General features: G+C 38.1%; 1 protein-coding gene across 4 annotated transcripts; it reads left to right on the top strand.

Annotated features, from left to right (window-relative positions):
* The first annotated feature begins 816 nt into the window (after positions 1-816).
* On the top strand, positions 817-16,091 carry cep170ab (centrosomal protein 170Ab). 4 transcript variants are annotated; one of them, XM_084426064.1, is made up of 19 exons: positions 817-1,214; positions 5,076-5,231; positions 5,862-5,951; positions 6,056-6,137; positions 6,340-6,395; positions 7,232-7,385; positions 7,468-7,605; positions 7,678-8,151; positions 8,481-8,866; positions 8,968-9,096; positions 9,303-9,438; positions 9,522-10,910; positions 10,989-11,232; positions 12,686-12,791; positions 13,191-13,328; positions 13,495-13,583; positions 13,882-13,975; positions 14,843-14,894; positions 15,559-16,091. In XM_084426064.1, the coding sequence occupies exons 2-19, from the start codon at positions 5,127-5,129 to the stop codon at positions 15,771-15,773; spliced, it is 4,077 nt and encodes a 1,358-aa protein (XP_084282190.1). In that variant the 5' UTR covers positions 817-1,214; positions 5,076-5,126; the 3' UTR covers positions 15,774-16,091. The 4 variants fall into 4 exon arrangements, with proteins under 4 accessions (XP_084282190.1, XP_084282188.1, XP_084282189.1 ...); XM_084426062.1 differs by having other exon boundaries at positions 7,465-7,605; XM_084426063.1 differs by having other exon boundaries at positions 5,054-5,231; positions 7,465-7,605.
* The last annotated feature ends 813 nt before the right edge of the window (positions 16,092-16,904 follow it).

Below are 16,904 nucleotides of genomic sequence, written 5' to 3'. Positions count from 1 at the left end.
TTACATTTAACCCAACTGGCTTTTGGGTTAAAATAACTCACAGTTAGAAAGGTGCTATACCACCCCATTATTTTTAACCCAAAATTATTAAGTGAGTATATATATATACACAGTAGGCTATATATAAACAGTGAATCATCAGTTTAGGACATAATATTATAGCAAATAAATCAACCTCAAATATCAAAAAATGAAATTTACAAAAATCACATAAGTTCAAATCCATTGAATTAAAATGAATGAAATATAATAAAATATAGATGATGAAATAAGGAAATACAGCAAAAAAAAAAAAAAAAAAATTCTATTTTATGTGATACATTTTGTCCCTTTGTTTACCGGACCACACACACACACACACACACACACACACACACACACACACACACACACACACACACACACACACACACACACACACACACACACACACACACACACACACACACACACACACACACACACACACACACACACACACACACACACACACACACACACACACACACACACACAGGCCTACGTTATTGACAGATTATGTTGTGGGATAATCATCTCGACTGTGATGTACAATCTCGCCATCTAGTGTTCAGTGACCAAACACACAGCAGGCAATTCATTTCTTGTCTATTTTATCAGTGGCGAATAGTTGACAGGAATCAGAATAAACTATTAATACATATTTCAATCTTAAAACCAAAGAAACATACCAATAATCTTTTTTATAGATTAAGTTACGTTGTTTTACAGACCTTTGACATTTAGTGAGAGTAAGAATACCACAATACTTTATTGGACAGTTTTAGAATTTTTTTGGGGGGGGGGTTTATTACGATTTATAATATTATTATTTATTTGATTATACATATTTTCTTTTGATGTTATTTTTTATTCAAGTCTCCATAGCTTCTTTGTTACATATTGGGAAGTTTTTTGTTTTTGTTTTAAATAAAAAGTTGCTTATATTTCCGTCCATAATTAATTTCTCATGTCTGAATATTGGCAAGCGCATATGCACAAGTAAGCACAAAGTTAAAAATCACATACGCTGACCACAGGGAGCGCTTGTCATTTTGTTGTTTCTTGACACCGCAGCGCCATCGTGCGTCAAGACGCGCAACTGCACCTTAGACTGGGAAGGGCAGAGCAGCGCTTCTCCGCGCACTAGAGCAGACGGATGTCATTTATGGAATAAATATATTGGGATTTACAAGGTAAGCGTTGCGCTGTGTTTTATAAACTAATCGCATTTTCCATGAACATATCCTTTTTTAATTTTAAGAGCAAAGATTTCGCTTGATGGAAAGGAGTAATTGGCTGTCATGAGGCGACCGATCCGGCCTATTACAGACTGGAGATCTCTAACGGCGTCCGATACGTGATGAAAACAGTAGCAGTTTTATTTTAAAATATGTAGGCCTATGCATGCGTCGATTTGTAGGCTACCTCTCCTCACGAGCGTTGTATAAATAAATGCGCAACATTACGTATTTAAGAACCATGTATTAAACTATGCGTTGGGTGTATTTATTGAGCGACTGTCTCTTAGAATAAACATCATATCTGTCAAAACCGGTCCAGAACAAGGCCAATGCTTGAAGGCAGAGGCGGAGACTGATGCTCCGCACACACACGCAAATGATGCTTCTCTGGATGAGGATGCATGTATGCATTATAAGGTGATTTAATCGTAATCTCTAAAAAAACACACACGCTATACAATTCCCTAAAATTAAGCGTATAAAGCTTTTGATTCTTCATGATAATTAAGCTTATTTTTTATCGCATTATAGAAATTAGAAATTGTTTTGCTTTACAGAAATGAAAATGGAATTTCTCCAAGTACAGCAACGCGGGAATAGGCAGATGGATTTTACTGGCATGTAGATAATGGTCTCATTTTTCTGATGCATCATGTTCTTGACAGGAACCCTTATATTCATCTCGTCTCTTGTGGATTGCTATACACAGTCTTGGGTCATATCACTTTCCACTGTCCCAGGGTTGGTCAAAATTCAGAATTGAACTGGCTCCCTTTTGAATCATGAATTGGAATGTGAACTGAATTGGCCTCATCCAACAGGAAGTTGAATTCAAATTCTGTTGCAAGTACAGATCCCATACCAAAAATTAAACGTTCCTTCACTCTGATCTATAAGTTAATTTATTACATAGGCTATGAATGATTACCATCTTAGTGCTCCCAGGTACAAAAACATGGTGATGCCATCTTATGTTTTGTATAGGCCTACTGTTAGTGTTTTGACACTAAAATGTCTTTACCTGAATTCATTCACAAGCTGAAAGGAAACCAATATAATATGCTTTAGCAGTTTAATTTAATTGATTGTTGGTAGCCTAAATGTCCACTTAATCCATTGCTCTTTTGTTCACTGTGTTCTTAAAGTCTATCATGTTTAAAACAAGAGTGAGAAAGCGATTCAAGCAATTCAGTGTGAGTAAACTGTCCAAACAATTCAAGTTGATTCTCGAGCCGAATCAGGTCGATTTGCTCAACCGTTTGACCAATCCATGGAAAAAATAACCGACTCAAAATAGAGTTGGGAAGTCTGATTCATTTTGAAACAGTTCTTTATACGGTCGGTTACCCTAGTGAAAAAAGTATACTTTATGGTATTTGAAATATATTCCCTTTTGCAATAGTACACTGCAAATATACTAACAAAAATTGTACTATCTTTAAATATATAAAAAGTATATTAGCATCATGCTTTTACCTATTTTCACTATACAATTAACACAATTTAAAATAATTGTACTTTAGTATATTTGAGAAAAATATATTTGAGAAAAATATACTTGAAGTGAAAATTTATTTTTTAAAAGTTTATTAATTTGCACCTTATTAAAAAAATACATTTTAGGTACATTTTAACTGTGTGCTTGAAATGATCATTGTAACAATGCATTGAAATTATATTTTCAAAATACATTGTAGTATATAATAGTATTTTGTACAAAGTATAGCTTATTTGTCTATTAATGTGCATTTGTTACTGAAGACAAAGTGAGCACTTTGTAGAATACACTTGTGTATGACATGTACAGTGCGTTGACGTAGTGCTGTTGTGCTTCGGGAGACCCGAGTTCAAGTCCCGGCTCGTGGACCTTATCCCGATCCCGTCCCCCCTCTCTCTCTCCTACCTTGCTTCTGAAACGCCATAAATAAATATAAAACGCCCAGAAAAATAAAGACACTTCCTGTCTAGCTACTAAAACACACACACACAAAAAAAAAAACATATATATATATATATACACACTTATGATATATTGCTTGTATGTTTCGAAGACACTCGTAATGTACTTGTAACACAAATTAAGTACCCTTTAATATCTCTAATCAAGCATGTAATTAGTCCCTACACAGGCATATAGGCTACTTAAAGTATACTAAGTATACTTGAAGTTGTTCCAATTTAGTACACAAAAGTACATTAAATAAGTTATGCTTTACTACAATTAAATTACATCTAAAATATACTTAGTACAAAATTAGCTGTATCAAAATAGCATACTTCAAGTTAACTAATCATTAACACACTTGAAGTATACTAAATTAGACTGGCTGCAAGTATAGTTAGCATTTTTTTTCCCCACCAGGGTAGTTTTAGTGAACCAGCTCAAAATCATCACGTCATCACGTAATCCTGACATCTTGGTGTTGTGTAAAAACAGAGATTGTGGGTTTTAGGATCATTTTATTTCATTTCGAGATGAAGTGACGGACACATTTGAGTATACTGATTAAGTGGCTTGTGTATCATTCCTGACTTGAGACTCGAAATGTCAAAAGAATTAGTCCAATTTGATAAACTGGTTCAAACGATTTACTGAAAAACGCTGGATCAAAAGAACTCAGGACATCACTACAAATCGATGCCCCACCCCAAGCTGGTTGTTTCTAAGCACTTTGTTGTTAGTATACATCTAGTTCAGCATCACTTATTTTAGTTTAGTTCAAAGTCTTAAAGAAGAGACCCTGATTTCATCCTTTATAGAGGGAAAAAAGGTCCATTGTTTAAGTTAGAGGAGTCAGCTGCTTGTCTGGTGCTGAGCAATAAATTATACAATTTCATTAGGAATGGAGGAATTCGCTTCCACCGGGTATATTTAGCCACATGGACTGCACTTGAAATAATACAAACTAATATGTGACCCTGGAGCACAAAACCAGTCACATGGGTCAATTTTTTAAATTGAGATTTATACATAATCTGAAAGCTGAATAAATAAACTTTCCATTGATGTATGGTTTGTTAGGATAGGACAATATTTGTATTTGTACTTGTATTTGAATGATTTTTGCACGATTGTATGTATGTAGGAATTATTACTTTTTTTTTTTTTATATGTTGTGTTTATGTATGGCTGCTACCTTGTATGTAGCACTTTTATATGTTGTTTATGTATGGCTGCTACCTTGGCCAGGTCTCTCTTGTAAAAGAGATTTTTGATCTCAGTGAGACTTCCTGGTAAAATAAATAAAAAATTTGGTCGAGATACAAAAATCTGAGGGTGCAAAAAAATCGCCTTTAAATTTTTCCATTTATGCTTGCGATTGTGCTGCATTCACTCACAAAAGTAAATGTTTCATATCTTTACGGTAGGAAATGTACAAAATATCTTCATGGAACATGATCTTTACTTAATATCCTAATGATTTTTGGCATAAAAGAAAAAGCGATAATTTTGACCCCTGCAATGAATTGTTGGCTATTGCCACAAATATACAGTACCCATGCTAGGTGTGACTGGTTTTGTGATCCAGGGTCACATATTATGGAAAGTGTTTCTCATGTCAAGCTATCTAGCTCCATTGTTATATTGTCGAGACTATAGGCTCCTATCAATACTGTATGTATGTATTTGTTTGTTGATATTAAATCGTGTTGGTCATTTAGTATACAGTAGATACATTACTTTATACATTAAGTACATGTGATACATTACATTACTTTAGATACATATTCACCTAATACAAATTGAGTTGAGCTTGTCTAATTTATTTATCAGTCACTGTTTGCAACAGCTCTTCTCTGACCTTACAACAGAATGACCTAGAGAGAGATCAGGAAGAAAAGAGGAGGCCTGCTTAAGTCAAGATGAGTTTGACATCCTGGTTCTTAGTGAGTGGTGGGGGAACAAGGCACCGCCTTCCCCGGGAAATGATCTTCGTGGGACGGGATGACTGTGAGCTTATGCTACAGGTAACTCGATCACTGTTACTCTGATACACAAGCAGGAGAACTCCATTGTCCCTTCAAGTGTACAGTCAGTTCTCCCTGGATCCATAACTGTGCACATTGCAGGCCTATATGGTAATTTACACAACTTAGTTACACTTAGTGTGTTGTATTAAGAGCTTTTAGATATGTTAGATTATCTAACATAAAAGTTAACATAACATGAAAAGTAGGCAAACTACTGTAATGTCTGTCAAATGTCTGTCACGCTCACCCACTCAACCTTGTTGCCAAAATCATTTTTCTTTAAGTTATGGTAATGTATTGTATTGTACCCTGTATTTTAGACATTTTATGTATTTTTGATGTTCTTTTTTGCTAGAATGTGAAAAAAGCTATTTTTTAAGTATATTTCAAAATTTTGGTAACTCCTTTTACTCACCATATACTTAAAAAAAAAAAGATTGCATTAAAGAGTTTCTGGCCATATTTTGTACTCTATTTGTGTGGAGTGCCATGCAGAATATTTCAGATAAGAATAAGAATTCAAAGATAATTTCCTCCAGCCCACCCTCACCTAGAACCAAACATCCACTAATCTACAGTAAAGCATATTCCTTATTCCCATAATCCATTCACTTCTCTTTATTGCAGTCTCGAAGTGTAGACAAACAGCACGCCGTCATCAATTATGAAGAAGCCACAGACGAACATAAAGTTAAAGACCTGGGCAGCCTGAATGGGGTGAGAAATGCGGCAGTTTATAATACAGTAGATATAGTAATTTTGTCCTCACTAGTATGATGAAAAGCATATGATGACAGCTGACCTCCTTTCCTCTCCTGTAGACATTCGTTAATGATGTACGTATACAGGAACAGCAATATATTACTTTGAAAATGGATGACAAGCTACGGTTTGGCTATGATATCCTTTTAGCACAAAATAAATGACAATTTGATGGATTGTTTGGATTGATTTGTTCCACTTTAGTTAGTTTGTACAATCACAATATACATTTTTTTCTACATTGAAAATTTTAAATACCTAAGTTTGTACTATGTAATTACAACTGGACCAAGTATGTATTTGCATTTCTATGTATTGTTTCCTCCTTAACCCATCTTACATACCAACCTATTTACCGTAGTGCGTGCAGAGTTACATGTTCCAGAGGAAGCGCTGAAGGTAATACAAACGCAGTAATACACAATCGTTCAAAAGTCGATGTTTGTTTTTTGAAAGAAGCAATACTTTATTTCAGCAAGGATGCTTTATATTTATCAAATGTGACAGTGAAGATATTTATAATGTTACAAAGATTTCTATTTCAAATAAATGCTTCTGAACGTTCTATTCATCAAAGAATCCTGGGGAAAAATGTATTGCAGTTTCCACAAAAAATATTTAACAGCACAACTGTTGAGAACATTGATGATGATAATAATAATAAGAGGTTTCTTGGGCAATAAATCAGTATATTAGAATTATTTCTGAACTATGATACTGAAGACTGTGATACTGAAGTAATGGCTGTTGAAAATTCAGCTTTGCCATTACAGATAAACATTTATTTTAAATTGTATTATATTTCACAAAATCACACTTTTCTGTACTTTTTATCAAATAAATGCAGTTTTGATGAGCATAAGATACTTCAGTAGCACTTTATTTTACACAGTCCTGTTCTCCATGTACATAAGATGAACTTATTACAGTAATTACAATAATTGGGTAATAACTAGGTAGCCTACTAACCCTGCACCCACCCCTAAACCTAACCTTAACCTCTGTAGTTACCTTAAATTACCCTGCATTTTCTTAGGTAAGCGCACTGTAAGTGCATGTAAGTACACATACTGTAAAATAAAGTGCAACGAGACTTCTTTCAAAACATAAAAATATCTTACTGACCCCAAACCTTTGAATGGTAGGTAATCAGTATGTGATCAATATCAGTCAGACATATAGGACTACATATCAAGTATTCTGTCATGACCTTCTACATTCATCTTCACGGACAGCACGAAAAGTTCACCAGTCAGCTTCAGCTAAACAAGAAGCCTTCACCATCAGGGGAAACCACCAAAAGTCCAGAGGTCAAAGGGGCAGAGGGAGGAAAAGATGGTGAGGTTAGACCTTCAGAACCAGCACCAAAGGCAGAAGAGAAGGGGTCAGGTGAGTAGAAGATGGGGGATTTGTGAATTTACAAGAGTTACAGGTTGCTTACCAAACTTGAAGTATCTCAAACTTTCAGCAGGAGACATAGCTATGCTCCACAGAGGAACCCCTCTTTATGGACAGCCATCTTGGTGGGGTGATGGAGACGCAGATGATGAAAATTCTGTGAAGCACGATATAAAGGCCTCTGAGCATAAACAAGCTAAATGTGAAGCAGGTAAGATACACTGTTGTCGTGTTAATAACTGACTTCGTGAATGCCACCCGCTCATGTTATGTGTTAATGCAGGCGATAAGGACACAGTAACAAAGCAGCAGGTGGGGCCAGGAATCCCAACACAGAATTTGGGGACCCAGGAACCAAGCTACTTTGAGATCCCCTGTAAGGAGACTCCTCCAGTTGTGGGTGACACAGGAGAAAGCCTCCCTACCAGCTTAGAGGCAGTTGCGTCAGCTTCCACAATCCCTGCGTCGGAGGGCGGAGTACATGGACATGCCTCCTTCACTATTGAGTTTGACACGGCGGCTTCGGGGAAGGGCAAAGATCGAGCCTCAAAGGGTGCCCCAGACCACCGACAGTGGCCGAAAAGAGGGGCAGGGGAGGAGTTGAGTGCCTTGCAGGCTGCCATGGTGGCAGCGGAGGTAAAGGTGGCGGACTGGCTGGCACAGAATGAGCTGCCCCTGGCCCGCTCTGAATCTGTTGCTGAGGATGATGGAGACAGCGTGAAGAGTGATGTGCCAGTTCAGCTGAGGAGCCTTAGAGGTAAGGTGAAGGAGTTACTGATGGCTCTATTGTTTTATGCTGCACTGTAATGCATTTTGTTACACCTTGAATACATATATATTATGTTATTATATTATATATAATAGTTATACCTTGATTTAAAAAAATATATTTCTCAAGGTAAATAGTAGGCTAATTGCTAATTCATAAATATCAGAGTATCAAAGTTGCACCACATCAAACATTTTGTGGCATGTCTTTGACCCTTAAATTATGAAATGCTGACTGGATGCCATTGGCTGCAGTCTCAATTAACTGGTCATGTGTTTTGCACCATCCGTCTTTATGTTTCGCCCCCTCTTTTTCAGGCAGTAAACATGAGGATGGCACACAAAGTGACTCAGAGAATGCACTGGGAGAGCAGCTCAGTAGCCGGAGGGCATTCCTGCAGGATCGTTACAGAGGAAGGCAGGGCGTGCAGAAGACAGAAGGCCTTTTCTGTGGGAGGGAAGATCTCTTCCAGCACAAACCATCATCTGTAGCTAAAAAGATGGCACCAGTAGGAGGTGAAGTTGGCAAAACAACTAACAGTTCTTCCCCACAGAAAGCCAACGTGCCCAGAGAGCAAAGCACTGGGTCTCAAGAGACTCCAAGTAGGGGACATGTAGATGACCAAAGTGACAGAGGGACATACACCATTGAACTGGAAAATGGCAATGCTGAGGAGGAAGAGGCCAGGCGTATGATTGATAAGGTAGACCTGCAGAAGCATAGAAATGATGTTTTCTTGTATGGTTGAAGATGTCAAAACCAGTTACTGATACGCAATGATGGTGCAAATGTGTTACGTTTTAGGTTTTTGGGGTGGAGGACAACCAAGCCCTGACTAAACTGCGTTTTCCAAAACACCAGAAAGATAGAGGAACCATCTGTCCAAGATCTGGATCCATGGAAACCAGACAAACTGGTTATGTTGGTGCAGAGGTATATCAGTAATATTTGCCACACTTTTCTGAAGACATTTTAGTATCCTTGAAGATATTCAGTAAAGAAAATGTATATCTGTTTCAAAAGACACTATATAGATTTCTTGCAACCACAAAGATTATTTTTCAGGTTTCCTAATCATTTGTTTTTCTGATTTAAATAAATAAATAAATAAAGTGACTGTCCATTTTCCTCTTTAAAAGGTGCTGCCAGATGACTTGGTTGTAGTTGGTGGTCCAAGGTGGGTCTCACAGTGGGCTAGTCTAGCTGCAAGTCATATACGGACCGATCCTGAGGGATCTGGGGCCGAACCCACCGTGCTTTCCACAGATGAAAAAGGTTCAAGGACATCAAACATCTCAGAAAATTCTTTGGTTTTGAATTACGATTCAGTTTTTACAGATTTTCTTTTGTTTCAACAGTTGATATCAATGCGTCTGAACGTAAGAGAAGGACCCTCCCGCACCTCCCTTCTGAGGACTCTGCTATGGATCCACTGGCTCCCGGGGGCACACGGAACGAATTCAGGCGCACAGTCCCTTCAACAGAGAAACAGGATCTAGAACTTCAGGAGAAAGTAGATCAGCTCAATAGAATCTCTAAAACTGGACAAGGAGTTTCAGGAATGTCCTCAGCTATCATGGATGTAGATCGTTCCAAAGTGAACAAGCCAACTCCACCCAGAAACCAGAATAAAGTTAAGCAACAGGGAGCTCACACTAGACAGATTGAGAAGAAACAAGAAGATGGGAGACGAAAGAAAGGTGATGAGGACCGAGAGAAGACAGGGAAGCCGCTACTGAGGCAAGAGAGCTTTACAGTGGAACGGCCGAGTGCCAATGTGCCCTTAGAGCTCATACCTTGCATCGATGGGCCTGGTGCCTCAACCCAGCACAGGGAAATGGCTGTCATCAATGAGAGCATTGATGCTGCCACCATGCTTAAAGACTCAGAGGCTGTGGCTGCTTTTCTGGAAACCACTTTATCAGACCTTGCAGATCCACCGAGCTACTCCCTGGAGGGGTCTGTCTCACCTGAATCTGACATTGATACGACAAGCACAGTCAGCCAGGCTGGGGGAGAAGGAATGCGTAAAACAGCCCAGAGGAAACGTTCAGCTGGAGGTCCAGGCCGTGAAACAGCCAATAAGAACACCAGCGCCACAGAAAGGAAAGGCAAAGCCCATCCCTCTGGCTCAGCTGGTTCCAGGGCTTGGACATCTCTTGACCTGACAGATGATGACTTGAGCTCTTCGCTTACCCAGGACGTGTGTACTTTGGTAAAACGACCTCAGGGCCGGGGTCAAAATATCAGCTCTAAGGCAGAGCCAACAAGTGGCAAGGCCAAAGGAGCTAAGACAACTGTAGCTCCTGCACCAGCCACCTCTAAACCAACCACCCTTCCCCGGCCCAGACCCACACGGTCTTCCCTTCTTCGCCGTGCACGACTGGGTGAAGCTCCTGACACTGATCTCGCTGATGTCGATCGTATGTCCGTTGCTTCAGAGGCCTCTACCGCCAGTTCTGCATCGAGACCTTCGGCTGGACGAAGGACCCTCTCCAGAATTGAAGCACTTGCTCAACCACGAAGGCCGAGAGTGTCCTCACCTTCAGCTCGAAGTGACTCGGAGGCTACATCAGGCAAGATCAGGGGCTTCGTCCCACGCCCTGCCCCGGAGAGTGCTCTGCGGCTCGGGCTCCGCTCTACAACAGCCTCATCCTCTGTGGGCGTCCCCAGAGCGAGAGCTAACAGCGCTTCCAAACTGCCTGATAAGTGTCCTGGTGCTCCCTATGTTCAAAGTACACCTGCAGGTCAGACCTTTGAGGAAAATATACTAGAAATAATAATTGGCTGAAAAGTTCCAATTAAAACACTCTTCTTCCTTATAGCTGGTGGAAGGTGGCGCCGGGTACCTATCGAATATGCTTCAACCTCAGAGGATGAGTATGGCTCCAACCGTCACCCCACTCAGCATTCTCGCCCCCGTCCAATGGCTCCGCGGGTTACCCAGCTAGGGGGTTCAGCCCCTGCAACACCCAGCCCTGGAGGCATCTCCATGCTACGACACCAGTCCAGCAGAGAGCAAGATGATTACATGAGAGACTGGACTGCCCACAGTGAGGAGATTGCCAGGTAATAAATAGCGGCCAGTGTTGGGCAAGCTACTCAAAAAGTTTAGCAAACTAAGCTACAAACCACACAGATTTGCTAAGCTAAGATGAAGCTAGCTTTTAGAACTAGTTACTATACAAGCATGGAAAAAGTAGTTTGCTAAGCTGAAGCAACTTCATACATAGGTATAAAATATTATATTGGTATCTGTTGTTTATGGATGTTTGTTGAGGTAATAATTAATAACAATGTGACATTACCTTACTTCATACTGTCAGGCCAAAACACTTAATAGTGTTTACTGAAACCTCTTTACTGAAAGGTTCTTTGGGGAACCAAAAATGGTTCTTCTATGGCATCACTGAGAAAACACCATTTTGGAACCTTTTTTTTAAGAGTGTATTATTCAAAAGTTTTGGGTAGGTAAGATTTTTTAAAGTGCCCCTATTATGTTATGTTAAAGGTTCCTAATTTTGTTTAGGAGGTCTCCTACAACAGGTTTACATGTATCCAAGAAAAACAAAAACACTTTACGTATGACGTCTTGGTGACGGAAATGTCAACTCGTTTAGGCTGTGCAGAGTTGATTCTTTCTTTTGAGAGACATTAACTTTATTTATCACGCACTTTCGACTTTTTCAACTTTGCAGACTGTTTACATTCACAGACATCTATATTACGCTGCATGAAAGGTAATCGAAAAAGCATAATACGGGCACTTTAAAATGTTTAAATGAAAGAATGCTTATGCTCACCAAGGCTGCCTTTATTTGGTCAGTAATACTGTAAAAAACAGTAGTTCTGTGAAATATTATACAAAAATTTAAAACAACTGTTTTCCATTTGAATTTACTTTAAAATGTCATTTTTGTGATGGCAAAGTTGAATTTTCTGTCTTCAGTGTCATATGATCCTTCAGAAATCATTCTAATCTGCTGATTTGGTGTTCAAATATAATTTCTTATTATTAATGGTTATGCAGCTTTATAGTTTTGTGATAACAATGAGTGATCAAGTTTTGATGAATATAAAGTTCAAAAGTACTGCATTTATTTGAAATAGATATCGTTTTTAACTATTTAAATGTCTTTGCTGTAACTTTTGATCAATTTGATGCCTCCTTGCTATTAATTTCTTCTTCTTCAAAAAAAAAAAAAATCTTACTGACTGCCTACCTTTGAACATTAGTGTGTTGGAACAACACCAATCGATTCCTTGTTGCCAGCGCTCCGACTTGTGGTGCAGCAGCACTGCAGGTCCTTTCTCGATCCTGTTCTCCTCTTAATTGCCATAAATAATTACTTCATATTTAGTGATGCTTCTGCCTACCACTGCTTACGCCTTCAAAAGTCTTATCAGCTACCTATGTATAATATGTAAAATGTACTTTTACTAATAATACAAATAATTGTTGATCTAGTAAATTGTTGATCTAGATCATGCTTCATACTTTGTCTTCTTTTGATTGTTCCAGAATCAGTCAAGACCTGGCTAAGGATCTGGCCATGTTAGCACGTGAGATCCACGACGTTGCTGGCGAGATTGACTCTGTTAGTCCTTCCTCCGCTCCAGCGACTTCAGTGAGAAGACAACTACATCATTACCAGAGCCATGGGCACTTTCTATATTTATATGGAACATTTAATTCTTTGATGCCTGTAGAGATTTATATCAATACATCTCGACAAGTCTGTTAAGAACTTTGGTTTTGCACACTGTGCATTGTTCCCAGAATTAATTCAGTAGTTGATTAAATGTGCGGGCATTGATCGTTTAAGAGATTATGATTCAAAGTTGTTATTGTGAGAATGTATAATAATGAATGTATGTGGACATGCTTTCCCAGTAGTGCTTTAAAACAATTTTTAAATACTACATTTTTAGGTATATTTTGGAAGATTTTCAATATAGAAAATAACAATAATATTACTGCATTGTGTAATCAGTGATGCAAGCTATAATCTTTGTGCGTCTCTCAGGTTGAGGATCGTGTGTTTGAGGATGTTCTAGGCAGTGCTCCAGAGATCAGTAGCAGAGGTGTGGAACTAAGACCTCGCGGTGCTATCAGCGGTCAAGATCCCCGTGCCATCCGCCGTAGGACCTGGAGCAGAGATGAGGTATATATATTTATATATATATTACTAGAAGTTCCAATTGATATTGTTACTTATATTCCACAAGAGGGTCCACAAGTTTTTTTTGTTTTTTTATATAACAAAATATCTTGACACGAATCCATCTTATTTCTTACAGTGACAGCATATGCTCATTCTGCATTCACAGGGTGTGCTGGACAGTTTGCTGTTGGCATCAGTCTCCCAGCTCTCAGCAAAAATCAAACAGGCCATGGAAAAGACAGCCAACAAAATCAGGTACACTGCTCCTCGAAAAAAATGTAAAGCTTTAGTTTTTATAAAGCCTTTGAATTGAACATGTTCATTTAGTAACATTAATCATTTAAATCAGTTATTGTGTTATAAATATGATTACATTTTTTTTCTTCATTTTATGTAATGTTTGTTACAATTGTCTTCAGGAAATATTTATGAGAATGCTCATTGTGCATCTCTGACTGTAATTTGAGAGGCTTTTATTATGTAAAACATTCATAGTTTTAGTTCTGAAAGGTCTTTTGGAAGGCCAGATTTTGAATTATTACTGTTCATGCAGGATTTTATTCAAAGACAAGGACCGAAAATGGGAGGAGATTGAAAGCAAACTGCGGGCAGAGAATGAGGTGCCTCTCCTCAAGACCTCGAATCAGGTGAGAAGGGAGTGTTTTTAAACAATGGTCAGAAAACATTGATCATCAAACTCACTAGTATGATGCCACTGCCTGGCCAAAAAAAAAAAAAAAAAAAAAGTTCAATATGTTTCTTATATGTTTGGCTACAGTTCTTCTAACCCTAATTGATGTTTAGCCTAATTGATTTCTTAAACAACCATGTAGGAAGACCATTTTCCAGGATGACAATGTCAAGATTCATCAGGCTCAAATTGTGAAGGAATAGTTGGGAGGGAGCATGAAGAATCATTTTCACACAAAAATTGGTACATAATTTCCATCAAGAAGTGCATACATTTTTGGTCATGATCTTTTATTGTCAAGCACAATACAAGTATTTGGTAAAGTCTACTACAGCACATTATATATATTGTTTTAACGGGGATGACCATACATCCAATGATGGTGAAGTTGTCCTGATGTTTTGGTAGATTTCAGAGTTCATACATCACAGGCGCCTCAGCAGAAGATCTCTCAGTTTAATTAGACTGAGCTTTTGACTCATGGTTTGTCACCGCTCAGTGGCGTACACCTCCTCTGCTCAGTGACAGGGCAGTAAATCTAACTCTATAATGCAGGCTGGCCTGAAATGAACTCTTGGAACTTCTGAAATGAGTTTGCACTGCTATAATATCCACATAATGTGTTTACCCTCAACCATATCAGTGTTATGAATCTGAAATGAACAGCTACAGCTACAGCTACATTATATAAATAAATAGAAAGTCATAACAGTTCACATAAAGCATCAGAATTCTCTGTTCAGTTTGCTGTAAATGTTTGACTATAAGATCTGGCAGCTTATGATGGTTTTCTATTCAGACTTTTTAATTTGATCATCCTCAGGAGATTTCCTCCATACTCCAGAATCTGAAAAGAGTGGAACGACAGTTGCTAGGTAAGCAGTACTGATGTGTTCTTGTCTTGTCCATACTTTTAATGTCTGCCTTGCAATATCCTCCTGAGACCCAACAGAATTTTTATTTTAAAATATGTTTTTGTACAGTATGTAACTTAATATTACTATGGTGTGGAATTATTATTATTTAATTTTTTTAAGTTAGATTATTATTAGAGTGTTTTCTTAGAAGTTTGGTAGTGTGTGATCCTCGTTTTTTTTTTAGTGTACGATGCCCAGTTTTTCTCTGTAACCATTTACAAAGTCTGCAAGTGTATGATGCCTATTGTTTTAAATCTGTTCAGATTTTTTGAAAGTCATGCAGTTTATTCTAGCCTTTAGAGCAGCTTTATTAGGCATCATTACCTAAGTTTTTGACCATTTTAAATAGTGTTTTTATACATATAGATGTAGTAACTTCAGATATTCTTGAAAATACAATGGCTCTTAAAATGTATGATATTTACAGTTTCAGAGAAATTCAATTAAAATCAATGTCCTCTATAGAGTCTCTATTCTGCATGGTCCCAGGAGCATAACATCCAAGGGTTAATTGTCTGTTTGTTAATTGACTGAATGAGTTATTGTCTTTAGTTGCATTAGTGAATGACTATATATCAGAATAACTCAATAAATGTAATTTTCTTGAATTTTAAATCACTAGTGATTGATATCATGGTGGACCCTGATGGCACGTTGGATGCTCTGAGCAGTCTGGGTTTGACCAGTCCACTCATGGCTGAGAACAGTGTTAGTCCTGGCTCACAAGGTCCAGCTGGCAACCAGGCTGCGGAAGTATCAGCATATTCAGAGGTCGCGGAACGAGATCTCGGCCTGCAGGAGAGGAGCAAAGAGCAGAACACTGCCCATCAAAACTGAATTACTCCCAGCAGTTTACACAGAGATCCTGCACTGGTTTTCAAAGGCCAGGTCATAAGGACTTTTATGTGAATAATGTGAGGTATGCTGTAAAACTTCCTATATGACACTGCATTTTAAAGTTTGCTTCATAAATTCTATATATCCATGGACGTATTTTCAATAATCAAAGACAATATTTTGAAATATCAATCAACTGTCACACCCTGTGATCAGAATTACTGTACACAAGTATTAAAGTGCCCCTATTATGCTATTTCAAAAGTTCCTAATTTTGTTATTGGAGGTCTCCTAAAATAGATTTACATGCATCCATGGATCTGGTCTGTCTAAACCCCTTCTTTCCGTTAGCCTATGTGGTTGATTTTTCCCTAAACCTGACTACGTACCTGGAACCTAATTACCTGCGTCTACAGTCGACACTTAATAAATACATTTACCTGGGGTGTCTCCAGTCAACTCCCAAGCACAGATACAACAGTTTTTATAAAATAGGGATATGGGCAAAAATGACATGAAACATTACATAATTTCCCTACAATTTGATTGGTTCTTCATAGACAAACCCTTCTGTTACTAGGTAGGAGCAAATTCTGTTCTTGTGATTACCTTTGAAATCACAAGGTTTCAAACCTAGTCATCTGTCTAGTTTCATTTCCCATATTTGTTATTTTTACACACACACAATCAAAGTCACAAGTTTTCTGAAAGGGGACACATACATCATTCAAAAACATATGATTGTTGTTCCTGCAAGAAAAAGAAATGTTGGTTATGATTAATAAAAAAATCCATCACACCTACTCTGCTCTGATTGGTCAGACGGCTCAGTCTGTTGTGATTGGTCAGAAACCAAACGCCTATTACCATATCTGAATTTCAGCTCCAGGGTTTCTTCAGCACTTGTATACAGTGAGACGGACAGTAACGATGGAATCGGTTCTTTCTTTTGGGAGACAATAACTCAATTTATCGTGCACTTTGATCTTTGAAACTTTGCGGACCTTTTACATTCACAAACAGCTATAATACACACTGAGTGAAAGGTAATATCCAAAAAAGCATAATAGGGGCACTCTAATTATATTGTCAATGTTTTTCTTTATGATTGGAAGTACTGTAGATGTGCCT

This window comes from Rutilus rutilus, assembly GCF_951802725.1.
Source record: "Rutilus rutilus genome assembly, chromosome: 12".
Lineage (NCBI taxonomy): Eukaryota > Metazoa > Chordata > Actinopteri > Cypriniformes > Leuciscidae > Rutilus > Rutilus rutilus.
Note: the sequence above shows the minus strand (reverse complement) of the source record. Positions and strands in the feature narration are given on the sequence as shown.

Bases quoted from the DNA above. Each gene is read 5' to 3' on its own strand.
- cep170ab (XM_084426062.1), top strand. From the start codon at position 5,127: ATGAGTTTGACATCCTGGTTCTTAGTGAGTGGTGGGGGAACAAGGCAC. The intron at 6,396-7,231 runs GTAATACAAACG...CTTCACGGACAG, and splicing joins TTCCAGAGGAAGCGCTGAAG to CACGAAAAGTTCACCAGTCA. The intron at 7,606-7,677 runs GTAAGATACACT...GTGTTAATGCAG, and splicing joins ACAAGCTAAATGTGAAGCAG to GCGATAAGGACACAGTAACA.